At 57.8% G+C, this 27,163-nt stretch overlaps 1 protein-coding gene across 2 annotated transcripts; it reads left to right on the top strand.

The window, feature by feature from the left end:
• The first annotated feature begins 955 nt into the window (after positions 1-955).
• Positions 956-20,999, top strand: PGD (phosphogluconate dehydrogenase). 2 transcript variants are annotated; one of them, XM_002716147.6, is made up of 13 exons: positions 956-1,066; positions 1,356-1,431; positions 1,717-1,896; positions 5,245-5,310; positions 5,931-6,049; positions 8,485-8,554; positions 13,449-13,583; positions 14,845-15,034; positions 18,801-18,931; positions 19,075-19,208; positions 20,077-20,176; positions 20,326-20,448; positions 20,544-20,999. In XM_002716147.6, the coding sequence occupies exons 1-13, from the start codon at positions 1,059-1,061 to the stop codon at positions 20,661-20,663; spliced, it is 1,452 nt and encodes a 483-aa protein (XP_002716193.6). In that variant the 5' UTR covers positions 956-1,058; the 3' UTR covers positions 20,664-20,999. The 2 variants fall into 2 exon arrangements, with proteins under 2 accessions (XP_002716193.6, XP_089157612.1); XM_089301486.1 differs by having other exon boundaries at positions 8,485-8,657.
• Positions 21,000-27,163: the final 6,164 nt, after the last annotated feature.

Below are 27,163 nucleotides of genomic sequence, written 5' to 3'. Positions count from 1 at the left end.
TCTAATGGCTGGGTCCCTCCACCCACGTGGGAGACCCAGGTTGAGTTCTGGGTTCCTGGCTTCCGCCTGGCCCCGCCTTGGCTATTGGCCAGCATTTGGGGAGTGAACCAGCAGATGGAGACTCTCTGCCTTTCAAATAAAATAAACGTTAACAAATAAATATATTGAGGCCCCAAAGAGCTTTTTCCTTTTCCGTATGCGAGACCCATCAGCACTGACCCATGTTAACAACTAAAACTAAGGACAGGAGTCCAAGCCCCTGGCTCAACGCAGCGGTGGCAGCTGGGGAGCAGGGGTCTTGTGGGTTGTCCCCATGACCCGCGGAATCCTGGGAGCCCCCAGGTGGGCATTTCATTGCGGGGTGCAGTGGGTCAGGGCCCGGCCTGGACGCCAGCTCCCTCCTGGAGGGCAGCAGGCGATGGCCAAGCCCCCGGAGTCATCGCCACCCACGTGGGAGACCCAGAGGAAGCTTCAGCCAGGCGGGGAGCGAGCCTCTGACGAACCGTAAACGAAAATGCAATAGCTCCCTCGCTCGGCGCGTCTGCCGCAGACACTGGGGGCCCACGTCCCGCCCCATGCGCCCTCGGGGCAGGACCAACAGGCCAGACCCTGGCCCTCGCCGGGGGCGCCCCAGTGCGCGGCAGTCAAGCCTAACGGGCCGACCGAGTGGGTTACCGCCGTTGTGGCTGCGCGCATCCGCAAGGAGCAGAGCCTGGGGCCCGACGACAAGCCCCGTGCGACCGACCCCGGCCCAGCGCTCGGAACCCACGAACCCTCGGTACCATCGATCTGCTCGGCGCTCCACTGATCCGGCCCCCGGGAGTGGGCGGGCCCACTTGCCCTCAGGTGGTCTAACAGGCGCCGGAGACAGCCAATGGCGTGGCGGCACAGCTCCGCCCCCTACCCGCCGATTGGTCGGCGCCGGAAAGCAGGGCTGTAAGCGGCTGCCGCCCGGGAGGCCAGCAGGAGCCCGACTGAGCCGTCCGAGCCCCGGAGCCCCGACCTCTCGGCGCTTCTCTGCTCCTCGGATCTCCTCAGCCCGCCGCGCAGCCGCCGCCATGGCCCAGTGAGTGGCACGCCCGCGGGGAGCGGGCCTTGCCTGCGCGGAACTTCCCGGGGCCAGGATCTGCCGGGCTCCCCAGCCCCGGGGGTCGCCTGAGGAAGCCCGCGTCGCGAGCCAGCCCCGCAGCCTCCGCATCCCGGCGTCCCCGCCCCTGGCCTCCGGCGGCCTGGGCCCGGGCGGGGACGCGGGCCGAGGGCCTGGCCAGGTCCGGCTGCGGGCCGGACCCGGGGCAGTCCCGGCGCGTGCGGGCGGCTCGCGGAGGCTGACGCGGGCTTCTCGTTCTTCCTCTCAGAGCCGACATCGCGCTGATTGGCCTGGCGGTCATGGGTCAGAACTTGATCCTGAACATGAATGACCACGGCTTCGTGGTGAGTGGCGGGCGGGGCTGGCCCTGCGCCCTTGCGGGACCCCGCGGCTCCCGCCTCCTTGGAGTGGGGGGGGGGGGTGTCAGGGCCGACCCCGGGGGGCCCTGCCCGAGACCCCAGGTGCCCGCGGCCCTGGACAGAGCTCTGCTTACTGCCCTGGAGACCCGGGGGCGGGGTGCAGTCGCCGCCACGGAGGCCAGGGTGGGGGCTGCGTCCCAGCAGGGGCTGACCGGCCGCAGCCCGCGCTGGGGGGCGTTCATCGCCTCACCAGGCCTTCCGCCCCCCTAGGTCTGTGCTTTCAATAGGACGGTCTCCAAGGTGGATGACTTCTTGGCCAACGAGGCGAAGGGAACCAAGGTGGTGGGCGCCCGGTCCTTGGAGGAGATGGTGTCCAGGCTGAAGCAGCCGCGGCGGATCGTGTTGCTGGTCAAGGCCGGCCAGGCCGTGGACGACTTCATCGAGAAACTGGTGAGGCCCGCGCAGCTGCCCGGCTGGCTGCCTGATGCTGCTTCCTTCCCACTTTGTCCTTCAGTGTTTAGATGTGGCCTGCCCAGTTCCCACACAATGATTGCTTACTGGGCCGGAACCAATTAAGTAACAGTGTATCCTGGAGGGGTCCTAGTTATCCATGCAGTTCTCACGACACTAAGACACATCTCAGTAGAAAGGGGAGAGCAGCAGTGGGCACTGGGTGCCGTGGTTGAGACACCGCCTGGGACCCTGCATCCCGTGGCACAGGGCCTGCGTCTGCGGCCTCGCTCTGGATTCTGGCTTCCTGCTGAGGTGCACCGCGGGAGGCAGCCGACCTGGATTAAGGTCTTTTTTAAGATTTATTTACTTATTATTTGAAAGGCAGAGTTACAGAGAGACCGAGGCGGGGTGGGGTGGGGTCCTCCATCTGCTGGTTCTCTCCCCAGATGGCTGCTGCAGCTGGAGCTGGGCTGATCTGAAGCCAGGAGCTTCTTCCGGGTCTCCCTAGCAGGTGCAGGGGCCCAAGGACTCAGGCCATCTTCCACTGCTTTCCCAGGCCATAGCAGAGCTGGATCGGAAGTGGAACACCCAGGACTTGAACTGGCGCCCATATGGGACGCCGGCACTGCAGGTGCTGGCTTTACCCACTCGCCACAGCGCCAGCCCCTGGATTGAGGTCTAGACTCCTAGCTTTGGCCTGGCACAGCCTGGGCCGTCACAGACGTGCGAGCAGTGAACCAGCAGGTGGGAGCTCTCTGCCCCCAGATAAATAGACACACAGACATGAAAGACTCAGAACAGCGGCAGTCTTCATGGGCTCTCTGTCCCTGATGTTCAAAAGGGTCTTTCAGAGTTGAGTGTGCAACACTGATGGGTTTTTAGTGCTGTTCACTAGTAAACCTCCGGGTCTAAATGGACGAATAGATTGCATGTTCTCGTATTCGTACACAGCGGTGGTTCTCAAAAGGCCGCGTAACTTGGTAGCGGCACCACCAGGTCCCCCTAGGGAATTCTGGGAACTACATGCTGGGCACCTATTTTTGTTCCAGACAGTTTGCTGGCCCTGGGAAGTGTACTTACATGGAAGCACAGACGTGCACACGAATGAAGGGGAGCCTGTGGAAGGGGTTTATTTAGATACCGTAACAACTATTCTAGAGTCATAACTCTGAAAAACAAGAGACTCCCTGTTTGGAAGAAATGTTTGGTAAGAAATGCAGTGAGGACAGGCGTTAACACTGGGCTGTCTCCCCAGCGAGGAGAATTTGTAATTGTGCTACTGTTTTTTAAAGTAGAAAGGATCTTGTGAACCAAGCTGCTGCGATTAGCTTCAGACCGAGTGGGCTGAGAGAGGCAGGTTCTCCTCCAGCACAGAGAACGTTGTCACGCTGACTGGGAGCCTTCCGGGGGAAGTGGAGCAATCGTAACAGAGCCCGCCGAGGGGTGTGCCAGGGGAAGTTCTCTTTAGGGGGTCAGCCTCTTCCTTTTTTACATTTTTCTTAAAGATTTTTTCATTTATTTGGAAGGCAGAGTTAGAGAGGTGGGGGGGGGGGGTCTCCCATTCACTGGTTCACTCCCCAGATGATGGCAGTGGCCAGGGCTGAGCCAGGCCAAAGCCAGGAGCCAGGAGCTTCGTCCTGGTCACCCATGTAGATGCAGGGGCCCCAGCACTTGGGTCATCTTCCCCTGCTTTCCCAGGCCATTAGCAGGGAGCTGGATCAGAAGTGAAGCAGCCGGGACTAGAAGCAGCGCCCACAGGGGATGCCGGTGTGGTGGCTTTACCCACTCTGCCACAAGGCCATCCCCAGCCTCTTCCTACCACTTCCAAACCGTGACGATGAGATCATTCATTCACACATGACATCGTGTGGCCTGCTGTGTTCCAGAAAGAGCCTCTATAGCAAGTGTTTTAGATCCTGGGAGCTGGTCCTAGCCCTGGGGCTATTCACTAGGCGGGAGGCACACTATGGAAGTATAAGCTTTCCAAGTTGTTTGTTTCACTAAAGCACTTCAGAAAGTTCATGGAAAGTAGAATTAAAAGGTAAGTTTATTTTAGTGCAAAAACTCTGGAAGCCCTGCCTAGTTTTTTTTTTTTTTGTTTTTTTTTTTTTTTTTTTTTTTGGACAGAGTGGACAGTGAGAGAGAGAGAGAGAGAGAGAAAGGTCTTCCTTTTCCGTTGGTTCACCCTCCAATGGCCGCCGTGGCCGGCGCGCTGCTGCCTGCGCACCGCGCTGACCCAAAGGCAGGAGCCAGGTGCTTCTCCTGGTCTCCCATGGGGTGCAGGGCCCAAGCACTTGGGCCATCCTGCACTGCACTCCCTGGCCACAGCAGAGAGCTGGCCTGGAAGAGGGGCAACCGGGACAGAATCTGGCGCCCCGACCAGGACTAGAACCCGGTGTGCTGGCGCCGCTAGGTGGAGGATTAGCCTATTGAGCCGCGGCGCCGGCCCCTGCCTAGTTTTTTTACAATATGCATTTCCTGTTAATTTTTTGAAAAATCCTTATAAAAATCTGAGATTACTCACTGTTGGGCATTTGGCCTATTGGTCAGGATGAGTTGGGACGCTGTATCCTGTATCAGAATACCTGAGCCCTGGCTCAACTCCCGGTTCCAGCTTCCTGCTACTGTGCACCCTGGGAGAGGGCAGGTGATGGCTCAAGTATTTGGTCCCTGCCACCCTGTGGGGACCTGGATAGAGTTTCTGGCTCCTGGCTTTGGCCTGGCCCAGCCCCAGCTGTTGTTGGCACTGAGAGAGCCAGCCGCTGTCGCTCTGTCCCTCTCTGACTCTCCAGTAAGTCATTTTTAAAGTACTTGGAGTAGTTCAGGGGGTGGCGCCGTTTGTGGACAGTTCTGGATTTGGTGGGCGGGATCACTGAAGAGGGATGGTGGCGGCAGAGCAAGTGATTGGTCAGCCTGGCACGACTTTAACTCGGGCGCTCGGGGAAGAAGGGGCTCCACTTGCAGTCTGGGAAGTCACCGGCTGAGGCCAGGCTGCCCCGTGGTCTGGCTCTGGTGGCCGGTCTCAGGGCGGACAGGGAAGCAGAGAGGGATGGGCAAGGCGATCTCGGGGCTCCCCCTAGCAACCCGGTCCAAACCAGTCACTCCCAAGTCTCCACCTTCAGACGCCAGAATTGGATCAAGCCTCCAATGTCATCCACGAATCCATTAACTGTTAACTGTTGGGGTTCAAACATGAGTTTGGGGAGCCACATCCTGTTGGATCCGAGGCGAATGACCCACGCTTTGCTAGGCTGTGTTTACTCTGGGCACGTTCTTGCCTGTGTCGGTCGGCCAGGGCTCTTGTTCCCTGTCTTTGGCCCACTTAATGCTGACGTCTGGTTACAGGTTCCACTGCTGGACGCTGGTGACATCATCATTGATGGGGGAAACTCGGAATATAGGGACACCACGGTAAGTGCTCTTCAGTCCAGGCTCTGAGAACGCTCCAGAAAAAGGCAGCAGATTCCACCTGTGACAGAGGCGCCGTCCTGTGGGGCCGTCTCGAGGAAGCGGCGGGGACTGCTGGGATGCACGGCGGATGAGGGTCTCAGTCGCACGCCTGACTCAGAAGAGAGGCTGCTGCTTGGAGCAGGCGGCCGGGAGCCCGACCGGCAGTGCTTTTCCCTGCCCACTGCCCACTGATCCACGGCGTGTCAACGGGCGGGGGCTGGGAACCGCAGCTCTGAGGGTCTCGGATGCCGGGAGAGTGCTGACCCCAGTCCGTCCTACTGCGCTGAACCAACCGCCGGTGAACAGTGTCGCACAAGGCCGCCGCCAGCCGAACGAGAGCGCGAGTGTGACTTTGTTATCGCCTTCAGCAACAGGGTTGCTGTCTCAAGCATCCGGGGCTTCTTGTCGCTCTTTATCAACTCCCACACGGGGGGCGGGGGGGGATTCACGGCCTGGGGTGACGGCTGCTCCCAGACCCCCGAGACATCTTCCAGGTGGATCTCCGTCCCTGTCTCACCTTTCTCTCCCGGGGGGAAACTTACTTTGTGGGCCCTTCATAGAATTCTTTTTCTTTCCTTTAGAGACGATGTCGAGACCTCAAGGCCAAGGGGATCTTGTTTGTGGGGAGCGGAGTGAGCGGTGGAGAGGAAGGGGCCCGGTACGGGCCGTCACTCATGCCAGGAGGGAACAAAGAGGCTTGGTGAGTCTGGGCGCCCCCCTGTCTCAGTGCAGGGGGCCTGCCTGGAGGAGTGAGCCAGGGACCCCCACGTCGCCCTGGGCGCCAGTGCTGGGAGATGCTGGAGGGACTTCGTCCTCCAGACCTTTGGTTGCTGTGACAGAATACACGAGGGTTCTTCCGGAAGTCTGGAGCGGCAGCGTTTGGCCCAGCAGCTGGGTGCCCAGAGCCCACATCCGAGTGCCTGGGCCAGTACCCGGCTCTGCACCTGACGCCGCCTCGGGACGGTGCGGACCCTGGGCAGCAGTGGCGATGGCTCAAGTGACTGGGTCTCTGCCTCTCACGTGGGAGACCTGAGCTGTGTTTCCAGCTCCCAGCGTCACCCGGCCCAGCCTGGCCGTTGCAGGGGTTTGGGGGGTGAACCAGCAGGTGGGAAATGTCTCTCTCTCTCTCTCTCTCTGCCTCTCAAATATAAACGTTAAAGAAAAATAGTTCACAGAAAAATGGAATTTAAGAAAGTTCAATTTATTTTGGTGTAAAAAATGGAACTCCACGCACAGCTTTTTCATAGTCCGCGTTTCCAGGAGCCGTTTGAAGGGCCCTCATGCGTGCCTACTCTTCTCTGTCTCTTCCTCCCTCACCCTCTGCGAGACTGGCACTGGGGGTTCTAAGTAGGCTGGGAGGAAGCAGCTGGGACCATGCCCGTGCACTGACCGCACTTAGGAGTAAGGTTTGCCTCTTCCCCGCTGGTGTGTGGCCCACAGATAACTAACAGTTGTGAGTAATGGAAAATCCGGCCTGAGATCGAGGCAGAGAATTTGCCCTTCTCTTGGGAAAACAAACTTTGGGTCACCTGCTGTGCTCTGCTCAGAGGCAGGGTCGGCCACGGGAGGGTACGTGCGGCAGAGGCGGGGTCGGCCACGGGAGGGCACGTGCGCTGCTGACGTGAGTCAGGGCTGTAGGCACCTCCGCGGGTCGCGGTGTCTGCCCGCCGATGGATTCCTCGCCGGCTCCGCGGGGCGGGGGTGGGGGGCGGGCAGAGGAGAAAGCCGGATGGGGAGAGAGGTGGAGCAAAGGGACGCAGTGAGCCAAAGGGAGGAACCTTTTGAGGGAGACGTGGAGAGGGGGCGTTCTTTCCTGAGTGAGTCTGATTGCCACTTGTTCTAGAATTACGTCAGGAATAAAGCGCCCGAGTGACCAAGCCTGACCCTGAAGGGTGACGGGTTTATTTTTAAATTCTCCCTAAATTACCTCTCTGCTGAGAAGCCTGGGGATTCTCTTAAGCGTGTAAAGTGTACAAGAAGAATCCTGCTTCTCGCAGGATTAAAAATGCTTATCCTGGGGGGCAGGGGCATCGTGGGCAGTGGGTTCAGCTGCCGCTTGTGACGCCCGTGTCCCAGTGGTTAAGTGCTGGCCATTTCACTTTACTTCCTCAATGTCCCCAGCAACCAGGGCTGGGCCAGGCCGGAACCAGGAACCAGGAACTTAACAGAGGCCTCCCACATGGGTGGCAGGGACCCAAGTACTTGAGCCATCCACTGCGGCCTCTGTGGGTTTACGTAGGCAGGGAGCTGGATCCGAAGTGGAGCCAGGACTGAAACTGAGGCACTCTGACGTGGGTGGCAGGGCCCCCGACGGCGTCCTGACTGCGTGCTGAGCACTCAGAGCTGTTGTGAAAGTTAACTTGGCAGCCGCGTGTGCACGGTGTTCACTAGGGAGTCGGGGCAGGCGTCGGGGCACAGCTGGTTCAGTCACTGCCTGTGACACCAGCACCCGTATCAGAGCACCGGGTGGAGTCCTGGCTACTCTGCTTCCGGTCTTGGCTCCTTGCTAATACACCTGGAAAAGCAACTGAAGATGGCCTACACCCACGTGCCAGACCCTGGTGGAGTTCTAGGCTCCTGGCCCAGCCCGGCCGTTGCAGCCATCTGGGGAGTGAATCAGCGGATGGAGGATCTCTCTCTCTCTCTCTCTCTCTCTGCCTCTCTTTCTATCACTCTGCTATTCAAACAAGTAAGATACATCTAAGACCATGAGCAGGACAGTCAGGAAAGCTCGGGGTGCGCACAGCTTCCTGGAGGAGCTGCTCTTGCTCTGAGGTAACGGATCTCTGCAGCAAGTCGCCCGCCTGCCCTCTCGGAATTGTGCTGCACCTGCTACCGCCTGCCATCCGACGCGAGAACAGAGGGTCAGAGGGTCTCTAAACAGCTCCCGGTGCTCGCCGTCGGCAGTCACAGCCGCTCCTGGTGCTGCAAGGGAAGGGGCTTCTGGTGGGTGGGTGCCGCTTCCGCCCGGCCTTTCCCGGGTCGTGTCAGCCAGCGTGGGGCAGGGGCACGTTCATCCCTCGGTGCGGCACACCCTCCTCCCCTAGACAGAGCCGGGGGGGGGGGGGGAGGCGGTCTGGAGTGGGTGACGGCCGTCTCAGCCCAGCGCTCTGACCTCACCACTCCCTCCCGCAGGCCGCACATCAAGACCATCTTCCAAAGCATCGCTGCGAAAGTCGGAACTGGAGAACCCTGCTGTGACTGGGCAAGTTCTGGGGCTCCCTTTAAGGCCGGGTGCAGTATGGGGGTGTGCGAGTGACGGAGTGCACAGAACAGAGGCCACCTGGGTCGGTGGCTGGCTCTGTGAGGTAAGGTCCTGGTCTTATGCTGCTAGCATCGCTGCTGTCTGAAACGCATGCCTGTCACGTTCACGTTCCTGCTTTTCCTGACTATAACATAATACCCGAGCTGGGTAACTTCATGCGGAAAAGAGGTTTAGTTAGCTCACAGTTCCGGGGCTTCAAGGCCACGGCCCTGATAGGACCTCCTGGTGGATGACCCCACGGTGGCTGAGGGAAGGATCACACAGCAAGGGGGAAGCCAGGTGCCCCTCGCCCTCATGAGGACTCACTCTGGGTCCCGTGAACTGCCTTAGTCCTTCGACGGCAAGCAGCCAGTGAGCAGGGGCCTCCCAGCAGGCTTTCAAAGGCTGCCTCAGCTCCCAAAGTAAACATGGGGCCCACGCTTCCAACGCAGGAACCTGTGGGGGACAGACCCCGTCGTGCCCCGAGCACCTGTGCTCTGCACAGCCGAGAGGTCGACACTAAGGCAGCCTTCCTCAAACCCTCCGAAAGAAACAGGAAGGCCCAGGGACCTAAGGTGTTTCGTAACGATCTTACCACATAGCCCGAGACAGTGTCACAATCAGAAGTGGAGTGTGCAGCCTGCGTGGGAGGAAGAGGACTGAGCGGCTGTCGCCTTGGCGCACGAGTCTGGAGAAATCCTCTCCCGTGGCTTGGGATGTAGGTGCTCCGTGCTTGAACCCAGGAAGCCGCAGGCCCTCCCCGAATGTGAAGGCAGCACGGCCAATTCAGTGCCTCCCCTTCCTGCTTTTTGTGCTGCCGCAGAAAGAATTCTCTCCCGTGTTGTAGCTCAGCCCTCATGCGCCAGGTGGGAGACGGCTGGTAAACCTGGGAGACATCAGCAAGCCACTTCCCCCTCGTGGACATGAGGATCGGACCTGCTGACCTCTGGGATGTCTTGCTTGCGCCCCTCCTCCCCTTTAATTTTCTATCAGCAATTTGGACGCTAATGTTGCTGTTCACTTGCACGCGAGGCAGGTGGGAGGGGTGCTAGGTGCGGATCGTCCCCTTCTCGCCAGGGGGCGCCGCTGAGCTCAGCGAGAGTCTGCTGGGGGCGGCCAGGCTGGAGCCGTGAGCTCAGGGGTCAGTCTGAAGGCTTGGGAAGGGACTTCGCCTCCTCGGCATCAGATCACTGCCCGGCGAGTGCAGCGCTAAGGGGCTCTTTTTGCACACACGCGGGACGAAGTGATGAAGGAGGAGCAGCCCTTGCCCTTGGGTGTCTTTTTTTTTTTTTTTTTTTTGGACAGGTAGTTATAGACAGTTGTTGAGGTTGATTTCTTCTGAGAGGATTCATTTCTGAGAGGAGCATGGTGGGGGCAAGAGGCGCGGAGTCACCACACAGCCCCCGGGAGTCGGGTGAAAGCGGGCCAGAGGCGAGCAGCTGGAAGACTCGTTTATTTCAGTTGCTACAGCTGCTTATATAGCCAAGGCAGCCAATCCGGTCAAGGGGCGGTCTATGCCCTAACCAATCACAACCTGTTGCCAGGCAGTTTCCAAAGCCATCCAATCACAGCCAGTTGCCAGTCAGGCTCTGTTATCATGTGGTTTCTGAAACCATCCAATCACAGCCTGTTGCCAGACAGTTTCTGTTGTCAGCGGCCATCTTGGCATGACCTTCTCACCTTCTCATTTCACCACATTTCCCCCTTTTCGTGTATTTTGAGCAACAGGAGGCATGATTCTTGGCCATACCATTGTTGACCCCGTTTCCATGTGGTCTCCGTACGCGACTGTGCCTTTCTTAGGTTGTCCCACAGGGGATCTTACCCGTCATTGACTAACCAGCGCTCAAAACGAGAGACCACAGGAGTGCTTTCTCAGATGGGGGTGGGAATGAGGAACAGTGTTAATCAGGAATGGCGTGACCGCACACAGGCTGTGGGCCATTGGAGTGGCTGACCAGAGCTAGTGGGGTATAAAGCAGTAGCAGATGTGCCTATGGGCAGTTTCTCAGGGTAGGACGATAGGGCAGGTGTGTCTGCTAATAAGGTGGACTCTGTCTTGTTCAGCTGGTTCTGGTTGGCTGTCAGTTGCAGGCTTGATGTTTCTGGCTGTACCCAAATGGGCTGTCCCGCATTCTCTGGAAAGACACAAGCATATCCTCGGCCCTTGGTTAGCAGCAGCCTTTCTAAGGGCGTAGGAATCCAGGGCCTGAATTTTGTGTCCATTCCTATATTAATGGCAAACATGTAGGTGGGATGGGGTCTAGCAGCTGCCCTGAGAGCCTGGGGTGCCTGAGTACTGCCACAAATGTGGGATCCTCACTGGGTGCAGATGGGATGACCTCGCATGAGTTACTGCTTTGAGGTCCTCTAAGTTCATGCCTGGGGTATGTGGGGGTGGCTGACCAGGCATTGCTACGTTGTTTGCTACATTGTTTGCTACGTTGTTTGCTACCTTGTTTGCTACATTGTCCTTTTCACTATCAGAGCTGTCTCTCCCTAAGTCATCAACTGTTGTCTGTGAGACAGGGACCTGGAGTGTTAGGCTCTTATCACTCTCAGATTCACTATGTTTGGTCATCTGCATGGGATTCTGAGAGGGGGTATCTTTCCCATGTTTGAGTGTTTAAGGGCGGCGCACCACGCCAACTCTAGCCAAAGGAAAGACACGCACAGCACTGCTGCTGTAGCAATGCAAATTCCTAGCACCTCAGGTGTTGATGGCATTCTGCAGGGGTTCCCTTCGTTAGACAGACAGACAGTGGTGTGTCAGATCGTACGTATGTCCTGTGCTTAGTGGGGGACTTCCTTGATTCGTTAGGTCAAGGCCGTATGCCCACACGGTGTCTCTGGAGCGTCACCTCTCTCGAGGGAGGAAAGATGACTTGGTTCCGAATTCTGGGATGATCAGTCCCTTATGTGAATTCGCTGCGTGAATCGAAAGTAAAAGGAGGAGCCGAGAAGCGGTGTTATGCTTCTGGGGGGTGTGTGCCTAACCTGGGGTCACTTAGACCGAGGACAAGGACAAGGAAAGGGGCGTAGGAGGGGGTTCTGTGCTCACTCTCACAGAACCGAACAGCGCACAAAACATCGAGGGGCCTAATCTGCCGAAATCCAGGGGGGACCTCGCCAATTCCGACACGCTGTCTCTTTCTCAGTCATGTTGGCGTGCCAGATGTTGAGGTTGATTTCTTTCTGAGAGAGAGAGAGAGAAAGGTCTTCCTTCCGTTGGTTCACTCCCCAAATGGCTGCCATGGCCGGTGCTATGCCAATCCGAAGCCAGGAACCAGGTGCTTCTTCCCAGTCTCCCATGCGGGTGCAGGGGCCCAAGCACTTGGGCCATCTTCCAGTGCCCTTCTGGGCCACAGCAGAGAGCTGGACTGGAAGAGGGGCAACCAGGACTAGAACCTGGCGCCCATATGGGATGCCAGTGCTGCAGGCAGAGGATTAACCAAGTGAGCCATGGCGCCGGCCCTCCCTTGGGTGTCTTAATCAGCTTAGGTGTTGGTTTCGTGCAGCCTCAAGACTTCATCTCAGGTCACTGAGAAAATCTAAATGCAGGTGCACCTTAGTCCACTGTCGGAGTAGCCGGAAGGCAGAGGTGAGGATGTCATTAGTCACAGGACTGCATGAGCAGGGCGGTAAGAGCAGAGGTAGGCCAGCGGCTGGAACCAACAGGGCGGTCCCTGACATGCGGTGGGCTGATCCGCACAGAGGCTGCCCAGGCCACCAGCACCCGGTCTGCAGGACAGGTGCGTCGCAGTCACAGAGATGGGTGTGTGTGATGGGTGCACACGTGCCACGCCCTTCCTTCTGACTCCTTGCCACTCAACAGCTTTCCACTAATTTGGCATCTCGGGTATCTTGTCTGTAGAGACAGAACATGCTGATCAGAGTAACACCTGCAGCCATGAAGATCCACCATGAAAAGTCTCACCCTTAACCCAGTACCTGCAATGCAGGTGTTTACATCTTGCCAGAGCAGTGCCAGGACCTGGTCCGTGAGGGGACCTGGGGGGCACCCGTCTCTGGCTTCCTGGGTTGAGTGAGGGCTAGATGTTGGCTCTCGGGTCCTTTTCCTTGGCCCACAGTAACCACAGAACCAACCGCAATACAGTTGTGTTTTGGAAAAAAATGTATGTGACTTAATTAACCATTTTTATTTTAACCTCCAGTTTGTAGAAAAGTGGCAATTTCAGGACAAAGAAGACTGTTCATGGGTGAGGGCTGGAGCGTAGGGGACTGGTTCAGCAACAGAGTGAAAGTAGAGGGAGGCTAAAGGACTATTAGGCCCTGGGGCCAGCACTACGTCTCAGCAGATTAAGCCACCATGTGCAGTGCCAGCATCCCACATGGATGCTGGTTCAAGACCTGGCTACTCCATTTGCAACCCAGCTCTCTGCTATGTCCTGGGAAAGCAGTGGAAGATGGCCCAAGTGCTTGGGCCCCTGCACCCACATGGGAGACCCGGAGGAAGCTCCTGGCTCCTGGCTTTGGCCTGGCCCAGCTCCAGCTGTTGCAGCCATTTGGGGAGTGAACCAGTGCTTAGAGGATCTCTCTCTGTCTTCCTCTATCTCTCTCTCTCTTTCTGTAACATTGCCTTTCAAATAAATAAGTAAATCTTTGAAAGAATGAACGAACTGTAGGTCCTTCTGGGGAATTTGGGGATTTTGAAAAAAGTCTTTGGAGGAATGTGCTGGAATTATTTAAACAGCGTGGGACTGGGCTTGCATTGGATTGCTGCATGACTTGTCTCAGAGACACCTGTTGACTGGGTGTTTGTGGCGTCTCGTGTGGGGAGGGGCGTCGAGCCCGGGCGCCCCTCTGACGGCCTCGCGGTGCCTGTGCCTGCCAGGTGGGCGAGGAGGGGGCCGGGCACTTCGTGAAGATGGTGCACAACGGCATAGAGTACGGAGACATGCAGCTCATCTGTGAGGCCTACCACCTGATGAAGGACGTGCTGGGCATGGGTCACGACGACATGGCGCAGGTGAGTCCCCGCCGGGGGGAGGCGCTCCGCAGCAGGCTGTGAGGTACAGGAGGTGGTCACGAGGCTGGAGGCTCCCCGGGCCCCGGCCGCTCGGGGAGCTGCCGTTACAGGACTGCGGCACTGCGTGGACTCTAGCTCAGTGAACGCTGCCGTCCCGTGCAGGAGGTGGCACTGCCTGCTCACTCTGGATCAGCTGTGAGAATTTGCACACACAGGACAGCGGAAGGCACGGTGGGCACCGTGCGCACTCCACCTGCAGGCTGCCAGTCACTGCGCTGTCCCGGGCTCCGTCTGTCAGTTTCACCTTCTTTCTGGGTTCCTTTCCAAGTCAGTGCAGGATTCAGTGCCGAGTGCTTCAGCGTCTCCAGGCAGACGTGTCTGCTCCCTGCAAGCAGAGGAAGGGCCACGCGTTCATTCACTCAGCGTCCTGCAGAGCCAAGGCCATTACCACAGTGTGGTGCTGCTGACCAGCAGTCCAGGCGTCCTCCCTGCCACGCAGAGTGTCCAGATACCACCGTAGTTACTGCGAGTGGAGCGCCACTGAAAGAGCCGTCGGCGCACGCCGTGCAGGCTTCTCGCAGGTTCTTCCCTGTGTTAGCCTGCGTCACCCTCGTCTGGTGGCCTGCACTGTCCCTGGCTTGCCCTGCTTGGTTTCCCAGGACGCTGGACTTAGTTGTCATGGAAGCAGAGTTTTGCTTTTCTGTGTTCATGTTTAGTTGGTTTTCTGACATTTAATGTATTCACTCAACAAACCTAAGTGAGGGCCTCCCTATGTGTGAGTCCCAGTTGTAGGTGCCGGGGATAGAGCAGGGAAGACGACAGAGCCCCTGCCCCCAGACCCGGGGAGGCAGCCCCTCACCATTCAATATCTAATAGAAGAGTAGCTGGTGCTAGTGACCATGAAGAGAGGCCGACGGGGGTGAGAGGGGGTGAGAGGTGGGTCACAGAGCAGGTGAGCACGGCAGGTCCGGGGAGGTGACAGGGTAGCCCCAGGAGAAGTGAGGGGCCCGAGACTTGGGAAGGGGTGGTTCTGGTGCTGAGCAGATCGGCATAACCGGGTCAACAGCAAACACAGCTGCGACTCGGTTAGCACAGAACCAGTCTGGGGGAGCGGGAGTCCACCAGCCTCCTCGGGCCGAGTGTGGTGAGTCAGGCCTACAGCACCAGGAATGCCGGGCGGGTGAACCAAGGCCAAGAGGAATCGGGGGGAGGGGCAGGGAGCAGCCCTTGCACAGCCTCCTCTCTCCCATCCCGCATGTAGGCCTTTGAAGAGTGGAATAAGACTGAGCTGGACTCTTTCCTGATTGAAATCACAGCCAACATCCTCAAGTTCAAAGATGCTGACGGCAAGCAGCTGCTGCCAAAGATCAGGGACAGCGCGGGGCAGAAGGGCACCGGGAAGTGGACGGCCATCTCGGCCCTGGAATACGGCGTTCCGGTCACCCTCATTGGTACGTGCCACGTCCCCGCGGCCTGACCCGGGTGTCTGTCTGAATACTGATCTCGCCTGCTGTTGTTTAAAGATTGATTGATTGACTTGAAATGCAGAGAGAGAGGTGTCTTCCATCCTCTGACTCTCCCCAAACGGCCACAGCAGCTGGGGCTCGGCCAGCCTGGAGCCAGGAGCCAGGAGCCAGGAACTACATCCAAGTCTCCCTTTGTGAGAGGCAGGGACTCATATTTGAGCTGTGATCTGCTGTTTTCCAGGTGCATTAGCAGGGAGCTGGAGCAGACGTGGAGCAGCTGGGACTGGATCCAGTGCTCTGACATGGGATATGGGTCCCCAAGTGGCCATTTACCCACTGCACCAATTACCTGCCCCTCGCCTGGTCTCCTGGAGAGTGTGCAGCCCTGGACAGCTTTCAGATGCTTTTGCCCTTTTGCGTATGAAGAAACACAGCGTGAGAGAGGCTGACTCTGCTTTCAAATATCTATTAAAGGCAGAGTGACAGAGAGAGGAGGAGACAGGGGAGAGAGATCCACCTTCCATCTGCTGGTTCACTCCCCAGTGGCCGAGCTGGAGCCAGGAGCCAGGAGCTGCATCCAGATGTCCCCCTTGAGTGGCAGGGGTACAAGTACTGGGGTCACCTTCTGCCACCTTCCCAGGCAAATTAGCAGGAACCTAGATTGGAAGTGGAACAGTCAGGGCTGTAATGTGGGACACCGGCATTGCAGGCCACAGCTTTACCCCTGTGCCACGATGCTGTCCCCCCACATGTTTTACTTTTATTATTTGAAAGGCAGAGTGACAGAGAAAGAGGAAGAGACAGAGAAGAGAGACCTTCTGTCCTCTGGTTCACTCCCCAAATGGCCACAACAGTGGGGACTAGACCAGGCTAAAGCCAGGAGTCAGGAACTTCGTCCGGGTCTACCACATGGGTGGCAGAAACCCGAGTGCTTGGCTGTCATTTGCTGCCTCCAGGTGAGTTAGCAAGAAGCTGAATTACAAGCGGAGGTGGGACTTGGTCCCAGGCACTCCTGTATGGACTACATCTCGTGAGAGGCAGCCACCGTGCCCACCCCTTGAATCTCTTTATAATGCTTCTCTCATTCGTGGGAGCTTGGAGGTAAATTTGGAAGTTACTGTCCTTTCCAGTTTTACCTTTGGACTATTTTAGCATTAGTGACTTAACTGTACTCCTTGACTTAGGATCTTTTTAATGGGGCGGAAACCGTAATGGAATTTTTGGTAGAAAACTTCACAGAATAACATATGCTCATGTACCAGAACTTCTTGGTGTCTTCAGAGTTTTTCATCCTGTAAGTTTTTTCTGATTCGCTGTACATTTGAAGTCCTTGAGTGGTCTTTCCCTGCGTTCCTTCCGTGTGCTCTTTTAGAAGGAAGCCACACGGACACACGTGGCGGAATGCTGCCGCTCAGGACACCCGCATGCCCTACCAGAGTGCCTGGGCCAGCCACGGCCCCACTGGTTCCCGCAGTGCAGTGCTGATCACATTCACGTCCCACAAGCCCTCGCCCCACTCCCAGTCTTCGGTTCCTGCTGAGGCATATTCTGAGAGGCAGCAGGTGATGGGTCAAGTCCGTGGGGCCCTGGCACCCACAGGGGAGACCTGGACTGAGTTCTGGGCTCCTGGCTCCAGCTACCCAGCCCTGGCTATTTCAAGTGTTTGGGGAGTAAACCAGTGGATGGAAAATCTGTCTGCCTTTTAACTTAATTAAACTTAATTAAAATACTAAATAAGGTAAAAAGAAGGTGGCGTTGTGGTGCAGAGATTAAACAGATGCCTGCGTGCTGCGTCAGCGCCTGGATGCGTGCCCCCTGCTTCCCCTCCAGCTCCCTCCAAGGCACCGGGGAGGCAGCAGAAGCTCAAGTGCTTGGGTGCCTGCCACCCACGTGGGAGACCAGGATGAGGTCTCCTAACTCAGCCCTAGCTGTTGTGAGCATTTGGGAAATGAACCAGTGGATGGATGATTCATTCTCTCTCTCCCTCTCTTTCTCAGTCACTCTTTCAAATAACTTTAAAAACAAGATACCCACTCTCCTGAAGTTGCTTTGTCACCTTCCCAGCCATGCTTTTATCTTTTTTTTTTTTTTAATATTTATTTATTTGAAAGGCAGAGTTACAAAGAGGCAGAGAGACAGAGAGAAAGGTCTTCCATACACTGGTTCACTCCACAGATGGCTGCAATGGCCAGAGCTGTGCCAATCCAAAGCCAGGAGCCTCTTCTGGGTCTCCCACGTGGGCACAGGGGCCCAAGGACTTGGGCCATCCTCCACTGCTTTCCCAGGCCATAGCAGAGAGCTGGATCAAAAGTGGAGCAGCCAGGTCTCGAACCAGTGCCCATATGGGATGCCGGCACTGCAGGCGACGGCTTTACCTGCTACACCACAGTGCTGGCCCCAACCATGTTTTTATCTTATGTCAGTGAGCTAAGTGTCAAACTCAGAACAATGAAGGGAAGTAATAAAAACCAGAAATAAATAGAAAAAATTAGTAAGAGCTGATGAACAAAACCAGAAGCTGGCCCTTTAAAATGAAGAGATGGAGCTCAGGCCCAGAGCCAAAGGCAGGGCCGGTGTGGCTGACTGGTGGCGTGGCTGGTGGCGTGACTGGTGGCGTGGCTGGCAGTGTGGCTGGTGGTGTGGCTGACTGGTGGCGTGACTGGTGGTGTGGCTGACTGGTGGCATGGCTGGTGGTGTGGCTGACTGGTGGCGTGGCTGGCGGTGTGGCTGGCGGTGTGGCTGACTGGTGGCATGGCTGGCGGTGTGGCTCCCCCTGAGAAAACACTTTCCCGCTGCTGTCCCCACACCGGCGCCTTCCCCACCCTGATCTCCTGATCCCCGTTGCCGCTCCCTGGTCAAGAACGTGCCGTGGGAGGCGCAGTGAGGAGGGCAGGGTTTGTTAGTCCCACGCTGAGTACACAGAGGGAGGCCGGGAGCGGGGCCGTCCCTGCCTGATGCAGTCTGTGAGTCAGGTCAGGAGGAGGCCTCCTCTCCTGCACTGCAGAGCCCTCTCTCCCCTTCTGCCAGGCCGGCAGGGACCCCGGGGCAGGGAGGCCTCTCTGCTCCCCCCGCCCACCTCGGCCGCAGCTGTCTCTGAAAGCATCCTTGTGCGCCTGCTCAGTCCCTGTGGGTGCCCCCGTGGGCGAGAGGGCGACGCCTGGGCCCAGGCAGCCGTGCGTGTGCTGCACCCTTCCCTCGAGACGTCGCTCCCCAGAGACCCCACTTCATTTTGTCTGCAGGAGGACGTGGCTTGAGAGGAAGTTATTCTAGTTCTGAGTCAAACAAGCAGTCTTTTACGGGGACTCTTTTTTTGAAGATGTGAAGTGCTTTAAATTAAGGTGCCAGGTTGGAATGACTTATTCAGATGAAGTAGAGCTGTGATCCTGGACCAGGGGCACACCGAGAACCGCGAGATGTGGCAGGTGCTGGGGCGGGGCGGGCACACGGTGCTTCCCTGTCCTGGGTGGACATCTCCGACTGAAGTCCTCCAAGTTGGAATTGAAATTTTATTCATGGCCCAGTCTGAGTAATTCTGGATCCTAGCGCTTTTAGCTCTGTTTTCCCTCTGGACTCCAGAGTCCAGTGGAGGACTGGTCCAGAGGTTCGTCATCAGCGGAGCTGTTCAGAGCTGTTCCCAGGCGATTTTTCCGGTCGGGTGGAATTCTGTGGCCTGAGCGGTCATGGACTGGGCTCCCTGGCCTGGCCCCCGCCATGGCCCCGTCTTCCCCCTGCCCTCAATGGCTGCCCGCAGGAGAGGCCGTCTTCGCGCGCTGCCTGTCATCTCTGAAGGACGAGAGGGTTCAAGCCAGCAAGCTGCTGCGGGGGCCCCCGAAGGCTGCGTTCCAAGGCGACAAGAGGTCGTTCCTGGAGGACATTCGTAAGGTGGGGCCTGGGAGGAGGCGGTGGCGGGGGCCTGAGCCCGGCCACCTCTCCCTGTCCCTCTGTCCCTCTGGGGAGCCCCCCTGCCACATGGGGCAGGCGGCAGGTGGGGGCAGCCACTCTGCTGTCTCCCCGTCACTCCCTAGGCACTCTATGCTTCCAAGATCATCTCTTACGCCCAAGGCTTCATGCTGCTGCGACAGGCGGCCACTGAGTTCGGCTGGACCCTCAACTACGGCGGCATCGCCCTGATGTGGCGGGGCGGCTGCATCATCCGCAGGTGAGTGGGGGCAGCCCCGGGGCACGGGGGCTCAGGTCACTGGCTCCGGGGCTGCCCAGAAGTGACGCGGTGGCCCTCCCTCAGAGCACCGGCCACAGGGCAGTGGAGGGCTCCACAGCGCACCTGGCCTGCCCAGCCGCCCGTCACATCTGTGGATCTCATCAACCGGTTGAAATTATTTGGGGAAAAAAAATGTATCTGTGCTGGACATGCAGTTTTGCTTTTATTAAGCCCTAAGTAGTGCAGTTTAACCACTGCTTATAGCATTTACATGGTGTTAGGTACCCTGCGTCACCTACAACTGACTGATTATTAAAGTGTACAGGAGGAGGGGCAGGTGGTTGGCACCGGCATCCCGTGCCGGAGCCCTGCTCTGCTGCTGTGACCCAGCTTCCGGCCGCCGCGCGCCTGGGGAGGCAGTGAGTGAGAACCCAGGTGCTTGGGCCTCTGCCACCCTCCGGGAGACCTGGGTAGAGTTTCTGGCTCCTAACATCAGCCTGGCCCAGACCTCACTGTTGTGGCCATACAGGCAGTGAACCAGCGGATGAAAGGTTTCTCTGGCTCTGCCTTTTGAATAAATAAGTAAATCTTTAAAACAAAAAAGGGGGGAGGGGGGCAGCATTGTGACCTAGCAAATAAAGCTGCCACTTGCAGCACCAGCATCCCGTGTAGGCACTGGCTCTTGTCCCGGCGGCTCCACTTGTCACCCAGTTCCCTGCCAATGGCCTGGGAAAGCTGTGGAAGATGGCCCAAGGGTTTGGACCCCTGCCACCCAAGCGGGAGTCTTGGATGAAGCCCCTGGCTTCTGGCTTCAATCTTAAAAAAAAAAAAAAGATTTCACTGCCTTCTTTCCTCTTGATCATTTCAGTGTATTCCTGGGAAAGATAAAAGACGCATTTGATCGGAACCCAGAACTTCAGAATCTGCTGCTGGACGACTTCTTCAAGTCAGCTGTCGAGACCTGCCAGGTGCGTGGCCCGTGGCTGGGGGCGGCGGCCTTCTGGGTGGGTTCTGCCCCGGGGCCCCTGTCACCTGGGGGCGTGGGTGTGCGTGGAAGCGGGTAGCGTGTCTCAGGCAGAGCGGACCGCTCACGGCCGGCTTTGCCCTCCCTGCCCAGGCCTCCTGGCGGCGGGCAGTGAGCACCGGGGTCCAGGCGGGCATCCCCATGCCCTGCTTCAGCACCGCGCTGGCCTTCTATGACGGATACAGACACGAGCTGCTGCCGGCCAACCTTATCCAGGTGAGCGTGCGGAGCCGTGCCGGACGGCCCCTGCTGGGAGCCAGGGGGCCTGCGGCTGGGCGGTGGCCTCAGCTGCTCCACTTCCTGTTTCCCAGGCTCAGCGGGATTACTTCGGGGCTCACACGTACGAACTCTTAGCCGAACCAGGACGGTTCATCCACACTAACTGGACAGGCCACGGCGGCAGCGTGTCCTCCTCCTCGTACAATGCCTAAGCGGCCCGTGTGCCACACACACTCCTTCCTCGGCCCCCTGTCCCACTTCTGCTCAGGTCTTTGCAAGTCCGACGTTGCGAGAGGCTCCTGAAACAGTCCACTTACTTGGAGGCGGCTCCGGGAGAGCCACCTGCCCTCCACCCTTGCCTTTGACCGTGTGCGGGACAGCAGCGGCCAGGGGCCCGGCCCCACGGATCAGCAAGGCCATGCGTCTGTCCTGAGAACGCTGCAGCTCTGAGTACACAGAGGGGAGGGGACGTGGGGTCGATCAGGTGGAACTCGGGGTCACGCTGATTCCCCCCTTTCCCACACCCAATAAAAGCTTCTCTACGTTTATGCCTTTTCTGCGACTCCTGGTCACCTTGGCTCCACGGAGCCCTGGCCCCACTGCCACAAAGACCTGGCGATGGGTTTGTGAGTCAGTTTGTTGGCAAGGCTGGAGCAGGCGGCATTCAAGGGCTCTCACCGTTCACGTCTCACCTCCTGCCGTGGACCTTGGCTGTGGAGTGGTCCCTCGAGGGTGACAGTGAATCCTGGGCCTGGCCGGGCTGACTTGTTTCCTCGCCCACGCCCGTCCCTGTCTGTTGGTCTCAGTTTGCTGTGGGCGCCTTAGCAACCTCAGCCCGCTCCTCGCCCAGGCCTCACTCGGCCGCTTGTACTGAGGCCGGAGCAGGCCGCCAGCGCTAGTGCCACTGTGGCCTCATGTGGCCTGGGTCCTGGGCTTCACTCTGATTTTTCTAGAATGCTCCAGGAAGCTGGGAGGGTGGCCTACTCCTGGTGAGAGCAAACAGCCTCCATGTTTTTGCAGCTGGTGCTCCTATGACCCCAGGCCTCTGTCTGCAGGGTGTGGGGCGGGCATAGCTGACTCGGGTGGGACCGGCCCCTGTGGCTCCCTCCCACCCCACCAGCAAACCTGAGAAGCTGCTTGTGTGTGGGATTCTTGAAGGTTATGAAAGGCCTTCCTTTTATAAAGATTGATTTATTTGAAAGGCAGAAATACAGAGAGAAAACAGAGATCTTCCATCCACTGGTTCACCCCAAGTGGCTACAAAGGCTGGGGCTGGGTTAGGCTGAAGCCAGGAGCCAGAAGCTTCTTCTGGGTCTCCCAGGTGGGTGCAGGGGCCCAAGCACTTGGGCCATCTTCCAATGTTTTCCCAAGTGCATTTAGCAGGGAGCTGTATTGGAAGTGGAGCAGCCGGGACTCGAACCGGTGCCCAAACGGGATGCTGGCACTGTAGACAGTGGTCTAACCGTCTATGCCACAGCGCCGGGCCCTGAAAGGGCCTTTCTCACAGGTGGGCTGTTGACCTTGCTCTGAGGCGGCAGGAAGGGGAGCATTCTGAGAGGAGACGAGAGGGAGAGGGACGCTGACGCAGCAGGACGAGGGCCTGGCTGGCTTGCCCTGCGTCTATGACCCTGACCCTCAGCAGGGAATCAGCCAGCCGCTCCGCCCAGCCCCTCTGACCAGCTGTGTGGCGCTGCTCCGTTCTCTCAGATGGGGGCAGTCGTCCATGGGATCCTGTCTCCAAGAGGCTGTCCTGGGGGAGATCACTCGCGTAGGAGGCAGCGGCTCCTGCTCAGGGCGAGCCCTCCGGAGGCACCAGAGCCGCCTCCTGGTCCACAGGTGAATTCACCTCGCACCCGCAGCCGCCGAGGCTCCCGTGGGCCCCGGGGCGCCGCACGGTCCCTGTGTAGGGTGAGGTCTGACTGGCGCTTCAAACTGCCACCCAGACCCCGCCCCTTCCTGGGATTCGAGGAAGAGGTGCAGATTCGGTGGGCAGGTCGGGGTGGGCTGCATTTCCAGCAGGCTGTCGGGATGTCCGCGCTGTGGTCGGTGCACCACGGTGACGTGCTGGGGCTCGCGTGCAACGGGCGGCCGAGCTGAGGTCAAGTCCCGCTCCCGCTGTTTACCTAGCTGTGTCCACTGGGACAAGTGCTTGCAACCCTCGGCACCCGTGAAGTCCGGCGGCAGGAAGCCCCCTGCGTGGACGGACACGGGGAGCGGGAGCCCAAGTCCTTGACAGGAAGGCTTTTCTTCTCCCTGCATTTTATGTTTCCCCGAGGACTCTGGCTATGCCGCAGCCTTGCCAGACAGCTCTGGGCGTGGAAGGAGCTGGAAGCAGAGGCCCCACCACGTCTAGCTCCCGGGGACAGTCAGGGCTCCCCTCGGCAGGAACCGCAGGCCTGCGGTGACTTCAGCCACTTCCGTCTGCTTCGGGATTAAAGAGATGAGGACACGGATCAGGCCTGGGCATTCAGGCAGCAGTTGAGGTGCCCACATTCCGAGTCAGAATACGGGGTTCACGCCGAGCCCGGGCTCCAGACCCCCACACAGCAGGGGGTGGCTCAGGGAGCTGGGCTCCTGCCACCCACGTGGACAATCTGGACTGCATTCCCAGCTCCCAGCTTTGGCTTGGCGCAGCCCCAGGGACGGTTGGCACCTGGGGAATGAACCAGCCAACAGAAGCTCTCTGTCTCCCTGATAAATCAGTTTTTTTGTTTTGTTTTGTTTTGTTTTGTTTTGTTTTATTTATTTTTTTTGACAGGCAGAGTGGACAGTGAGAGAGAGAGACAGAGAGAAAGGTCTTCCTTTGCCGTTGGTTCACCCTCCAATGGCCACCGCAGCCGGCGCGCTGCGGCCAGCGCACTGCGCTGATCCGATGGCAGGAGCCAGGTACTTCTCCTGGTCTCCCATGGGGTGCAGGGCCCAAGGACTTGGGCCATCCTCCACTGCACTCCTGGGCCACAGTAGAGAGCTGGCCTGGAAGAGGGGCAACCAGGACAGAATCCGGCGCCCCGACCGGGACTAGAACCTGGGGTGCCGGCGCCGCAAGGCGGAGGATTAGCCTAGTGAGCCACGGCGCCGGCAATAAATCAGTTTTTTAAAGATTTATTTATTGATCTGAAAGGCAGAGTTAGAGAGAGACAGAGACAGAGAGATCTCCCATCCACTGGTTCGTTCCCTAGATGGCTGCAATGGCTGGAGCTGGACGGATCCAAAGCCAGGAGCCAGAAGCTGCTTCCTGGTCTCCCATGTGGCGCAGGGGCCCAAGGACTTGGGTCATCTCAGGCTGCTTTCCCGGGTGTATTAGCAGGGAGCTGGATCAGAATTGGAGCAGCTGGGACTCGCACAGGCGCCCATATGGGATGCCAGCATCCCAAGCAGAGGCTTTACCTGCTACACCACAGCACTGGTCTCTAAGAAAATAAATTTTAGAAAGAAAAAAGAAGGCTGGGTGTCCTGGGGCAGTGGGCTAAGCTGCCGCCTGGGCACCTGCTCCCCAGGTTGGGGTGCCTGGTTTGTGTCCAGCCCCCTGCTGATGTGCATTGTGGGAGACAGCAGATAATGACCCAAGTACTGGAGTCCCCATCACCCATGTGGATGACCTGGATTGAGTTCCAGGTTCCTGGCTGTGGCCCAGCCCAGCCCTGGCTGTTGGCAGGTATTTGAGGAAAACACCAAAGTAATCTGATATTTTAATTCCACTTTTCCATGAACCTTTTGAAGTATCCTTGTATAAGAATGTAGCAAGTGGGGCCAGCCTGTGGCCTAGTGGGCTAAGCACCTGCAGTGCTGGCATCCCATATGGGCACCAGTTCAAATCCTGGCTGCTCCATTTCTGATCCAGCTCTCTGCTATAGCTTGGGAAAGCATAAGATGACCTAAGTGCTTGGGCCCCTACATTCACCCCACCTGGGAGGCCCAGAAGAAGCTCCTGGCTCCTGGCTTCAGATCAGCCCAGCTCCGGCCACTGCGGCCATTTGGGGAGTGAACCAGAGGATGGAAGATCTGTCTGTCCCTCCTTCTCCCTGTCTGTAACTCTACCACTCAAGTAAATAATATTTTAAAAATGTAGCAGAGTGTGTCAGGTACTGTTCTGGGTGCTGTATATGTTAGCTCATTAACACGGATGAAGCCCCTGGCAAGTGGCTTACCCAAGGTCACTCGGCTGCTGAACAGTGATCTGAGGCTAGAGTCCACGTAAGGATCCTGAGGCCATCGTGTCGCACACACGTCGCCCAGGATCTGCATGCCTCCACCCATCCTCCGTGTATCTGCTGTACACCTGCCACGTGTGCCTCTCCATGTGCCGTTGGTCCGGTGCTGGGAGAGGTTGAAGGTGCTGACCTCACACACTTAAAGAACATGTATAAGAGGCTGACTTTTGAATTGGCATTTCACAGTGCAACTTTAAGGAGAAAGTGATGTGTTCTGCTGACCAAAAATATCCATGACACCCCATTGCAGGCAACTGAAAAGGATTCGGGGATTCGGCACAAGTCCTCGTCTTACCTGTGGTGAAGGCAGAGGGGTGAGAGCGTGGCCTCAAAGCCAGTTGCCCAGAACCACATCTGGGCCGTACCCCTTGCAGGGGCTTCCCCCACGCAGTTCTCTCTACTTGGAGGCCGTGCTTCCTCAGAAACGCGAGGCTGACAGTGTCTACCTCTTAGGGCAGGTGGGACATAAAATGAGCGCCTGGGAAGCGCTGCAGGTGCGAAGTGTGCCTGGGAACCTTGTTCCCTGGCGTGGGGCAGTGCTGCCACCTAGTGGCCATCTTACAGCTCTGCCTCTGCACTGAGTCCAGGTAGTTGCAGCCAGGAACATTCATTTTCTCTTCTTCCTTCCTTCCTTCCTTCCTTCCTTCCTTCCTTCCTTCCTTCCTTCCTTCCTTCCTTCCTTCCTTCCTTCCTTCCTTCCTTCCTTCCTTCCTTCCTTCCTTCCTTCCTTCCTTCCTTCCTTCCTTCCTTCCTTCCTTCCTTCCTTCCTTCCTTCCTTCCTTCCTCTTTCTTTCTTTCTTTCTTTCTTTCTTTCTTTCTTTCTTTCTTTCTTTCTTTCTTAATATTTATTTTATTTATTTGAAAGACTTACAGAGAGAGTTGGGAGGAAGGAGGGGAGAGAGAGACAGAGAGATGGAGATGGAGGGAGAGTGAGAGGTCTTCCATCCTCTGGTTCACTCCCCAAATGGCCGCAATGGCCGGAGCTGAGCCGATCCAAAGCCAGGAGCCAGGAGCTTCTTCCCCGTCTCCCACGTGGGTGCAGGGGCCCAGGGACTTGGGCCATCCTCTACTGCTCTCCCAGGCCACAGCAGAGAGCTGGATCAGAAGTGAAGAAGCTGGGTCTCGAACTGGTGCCCATATGGGATGCCAGTGCTGCAGGCCAGGGCTTTAACCCACTGTGCCACAGCGCTGGCCCCTCCATTTTCTTTTTATTTTTTGGAAAGACACAATGTCAGAGAGAGACAGACAGACAGACACACACACATCCACCATCCAGATTCATTCCCCAAATGGCTGCAACAGTGAGGGCTGAGCCAGACTGAAGCCAGGAGCTTTTGGGTCTCCCAAGTGGGTGCAGGGGTCCAAAGTCTTAGACCATCTTCTACTGCTTTCCCAGGCCATAGCAGAGAGCTGGATCAGAAGAGGAGCAGCCAGGATATGAACTGGCACCCTTGTGGGATGCTGGCATCACAGGCAGAGGCTTAGCCTACTACGCCACAGCACCAGTCCCAATATTCTTTTTTTTTTTTTTTAAGAAAGATTTATTCTATTTATTTGAAAGGCGAAGTGACAGAAAGAGAGAAAGCAATCCTCCCAGTCCTCCACCCACTGGTTCACTCCCCAAATGGCAGCAACAGCTGGGGCCGGGCCAGGCCGAAACCAAGAGCCAGGAGCTCCATCCAGGTCTCCCACGGGGGTGCAGGGGCCCAAACACTTGGGCCATTTTGGCTGCTTTCCCAGGTGCGTTAGCAAAGAGCTGGATCGGAAGCAGAGCAGCCCAGACTCAAACTGGCGCTCTGACGTGGGGTGCCTGCATCACAGGCGGCAGCTTAGCCCTCTGCACCCCAGTGCTGGCCCCTGGAGGAAGATTCTTTATCCCTGGGAAGCAACAGCTGTGGAATGAGGCCAGAGGCGGGCGTGCGGTGCGGCAGTTAAGGTGCTGCGTGGGACGCCCGCATCCCGCATCGGAAGTGCCTACCTCAGGTCCTGGCGCTGCTCCCAATGCCAGGTTCCTGCTAATGCAGCCTGGGAAAGAGCGGGTGGAGGCGCAAGTGCTGGAGTCCCTGACCCCGGGTGGGAGACCTGGACTGAATCCCAGGCAGAGCCAGGACGAACCCAGGCACTCTGATCCGAGATGCAGCTGTCCCACGCTGTGACTCAGCCACTGGCCCGAACGACCCCCCGCCACCCCGCCCTTATTTTTCAAAAGTGATGCTTGTAAAAAAGGCAGAATACAGACACGCGCAGTGGGAGTTCTGTCTTCCCCGAGCCGCAGGAAAGGCGGCCACACGGTCCAGTCGCTGACGTCACTGCACCTGCCAGCCCTTCGCTCTCTCTCCCTTCCCATAAATGCACCGTGCTCCGTTCTGCATGCTCTGTGTCGGTACAACCCCGGGGGTGAACTGTGAACCCCCACCCGCACGTTTCTGGGGGAGAGGTGCTTGTTAAGCGACCACCTTCCGAGGAACCGGAGAAGGCCCTGCCCGGGGCCGCCGCCAGGG

Source organism: Oryctolagus cuniculus, chromosome 7 (assembly GCF_051225735.1).
Source record: "Oryctolagus cuniculus isolate XC-2025 breed Fujian yellow rabbit chromosome 7, ASM5122573v1, whole genome shotgun sequence".
Lineage (NCBI taxonomy): Eukaryota > Metazoa > Chordata > Mammalia > Lagomorpha > Leporidae > Oryctolagus > Oryctolagus cuniculus.
Note: the sequence above shows the minus strand (reverse complement) of the source record. Positions and strands in the feature narration are given on the sequence as shown.

Bases quoted from the DNA above. Each gene is read 5' to 3' on its own strand.
- PGD (XM_002716147.6), top strand. The intron at 1,897-5,244 runs GTGAGGCCCGCG...GTCTGGTTACAG, and splicing joins ACGACTTCATCGAGAAACTG to GTTCCACTGCTGGACGCTGG. The intron at 15,035-18,800 runs GTACGTGCCACG...GGCTGCCCGCAG, and splicing joins CGTTCCGGTCACCCTCATTG to GAGAGGCCGTCTTCGCGCGC.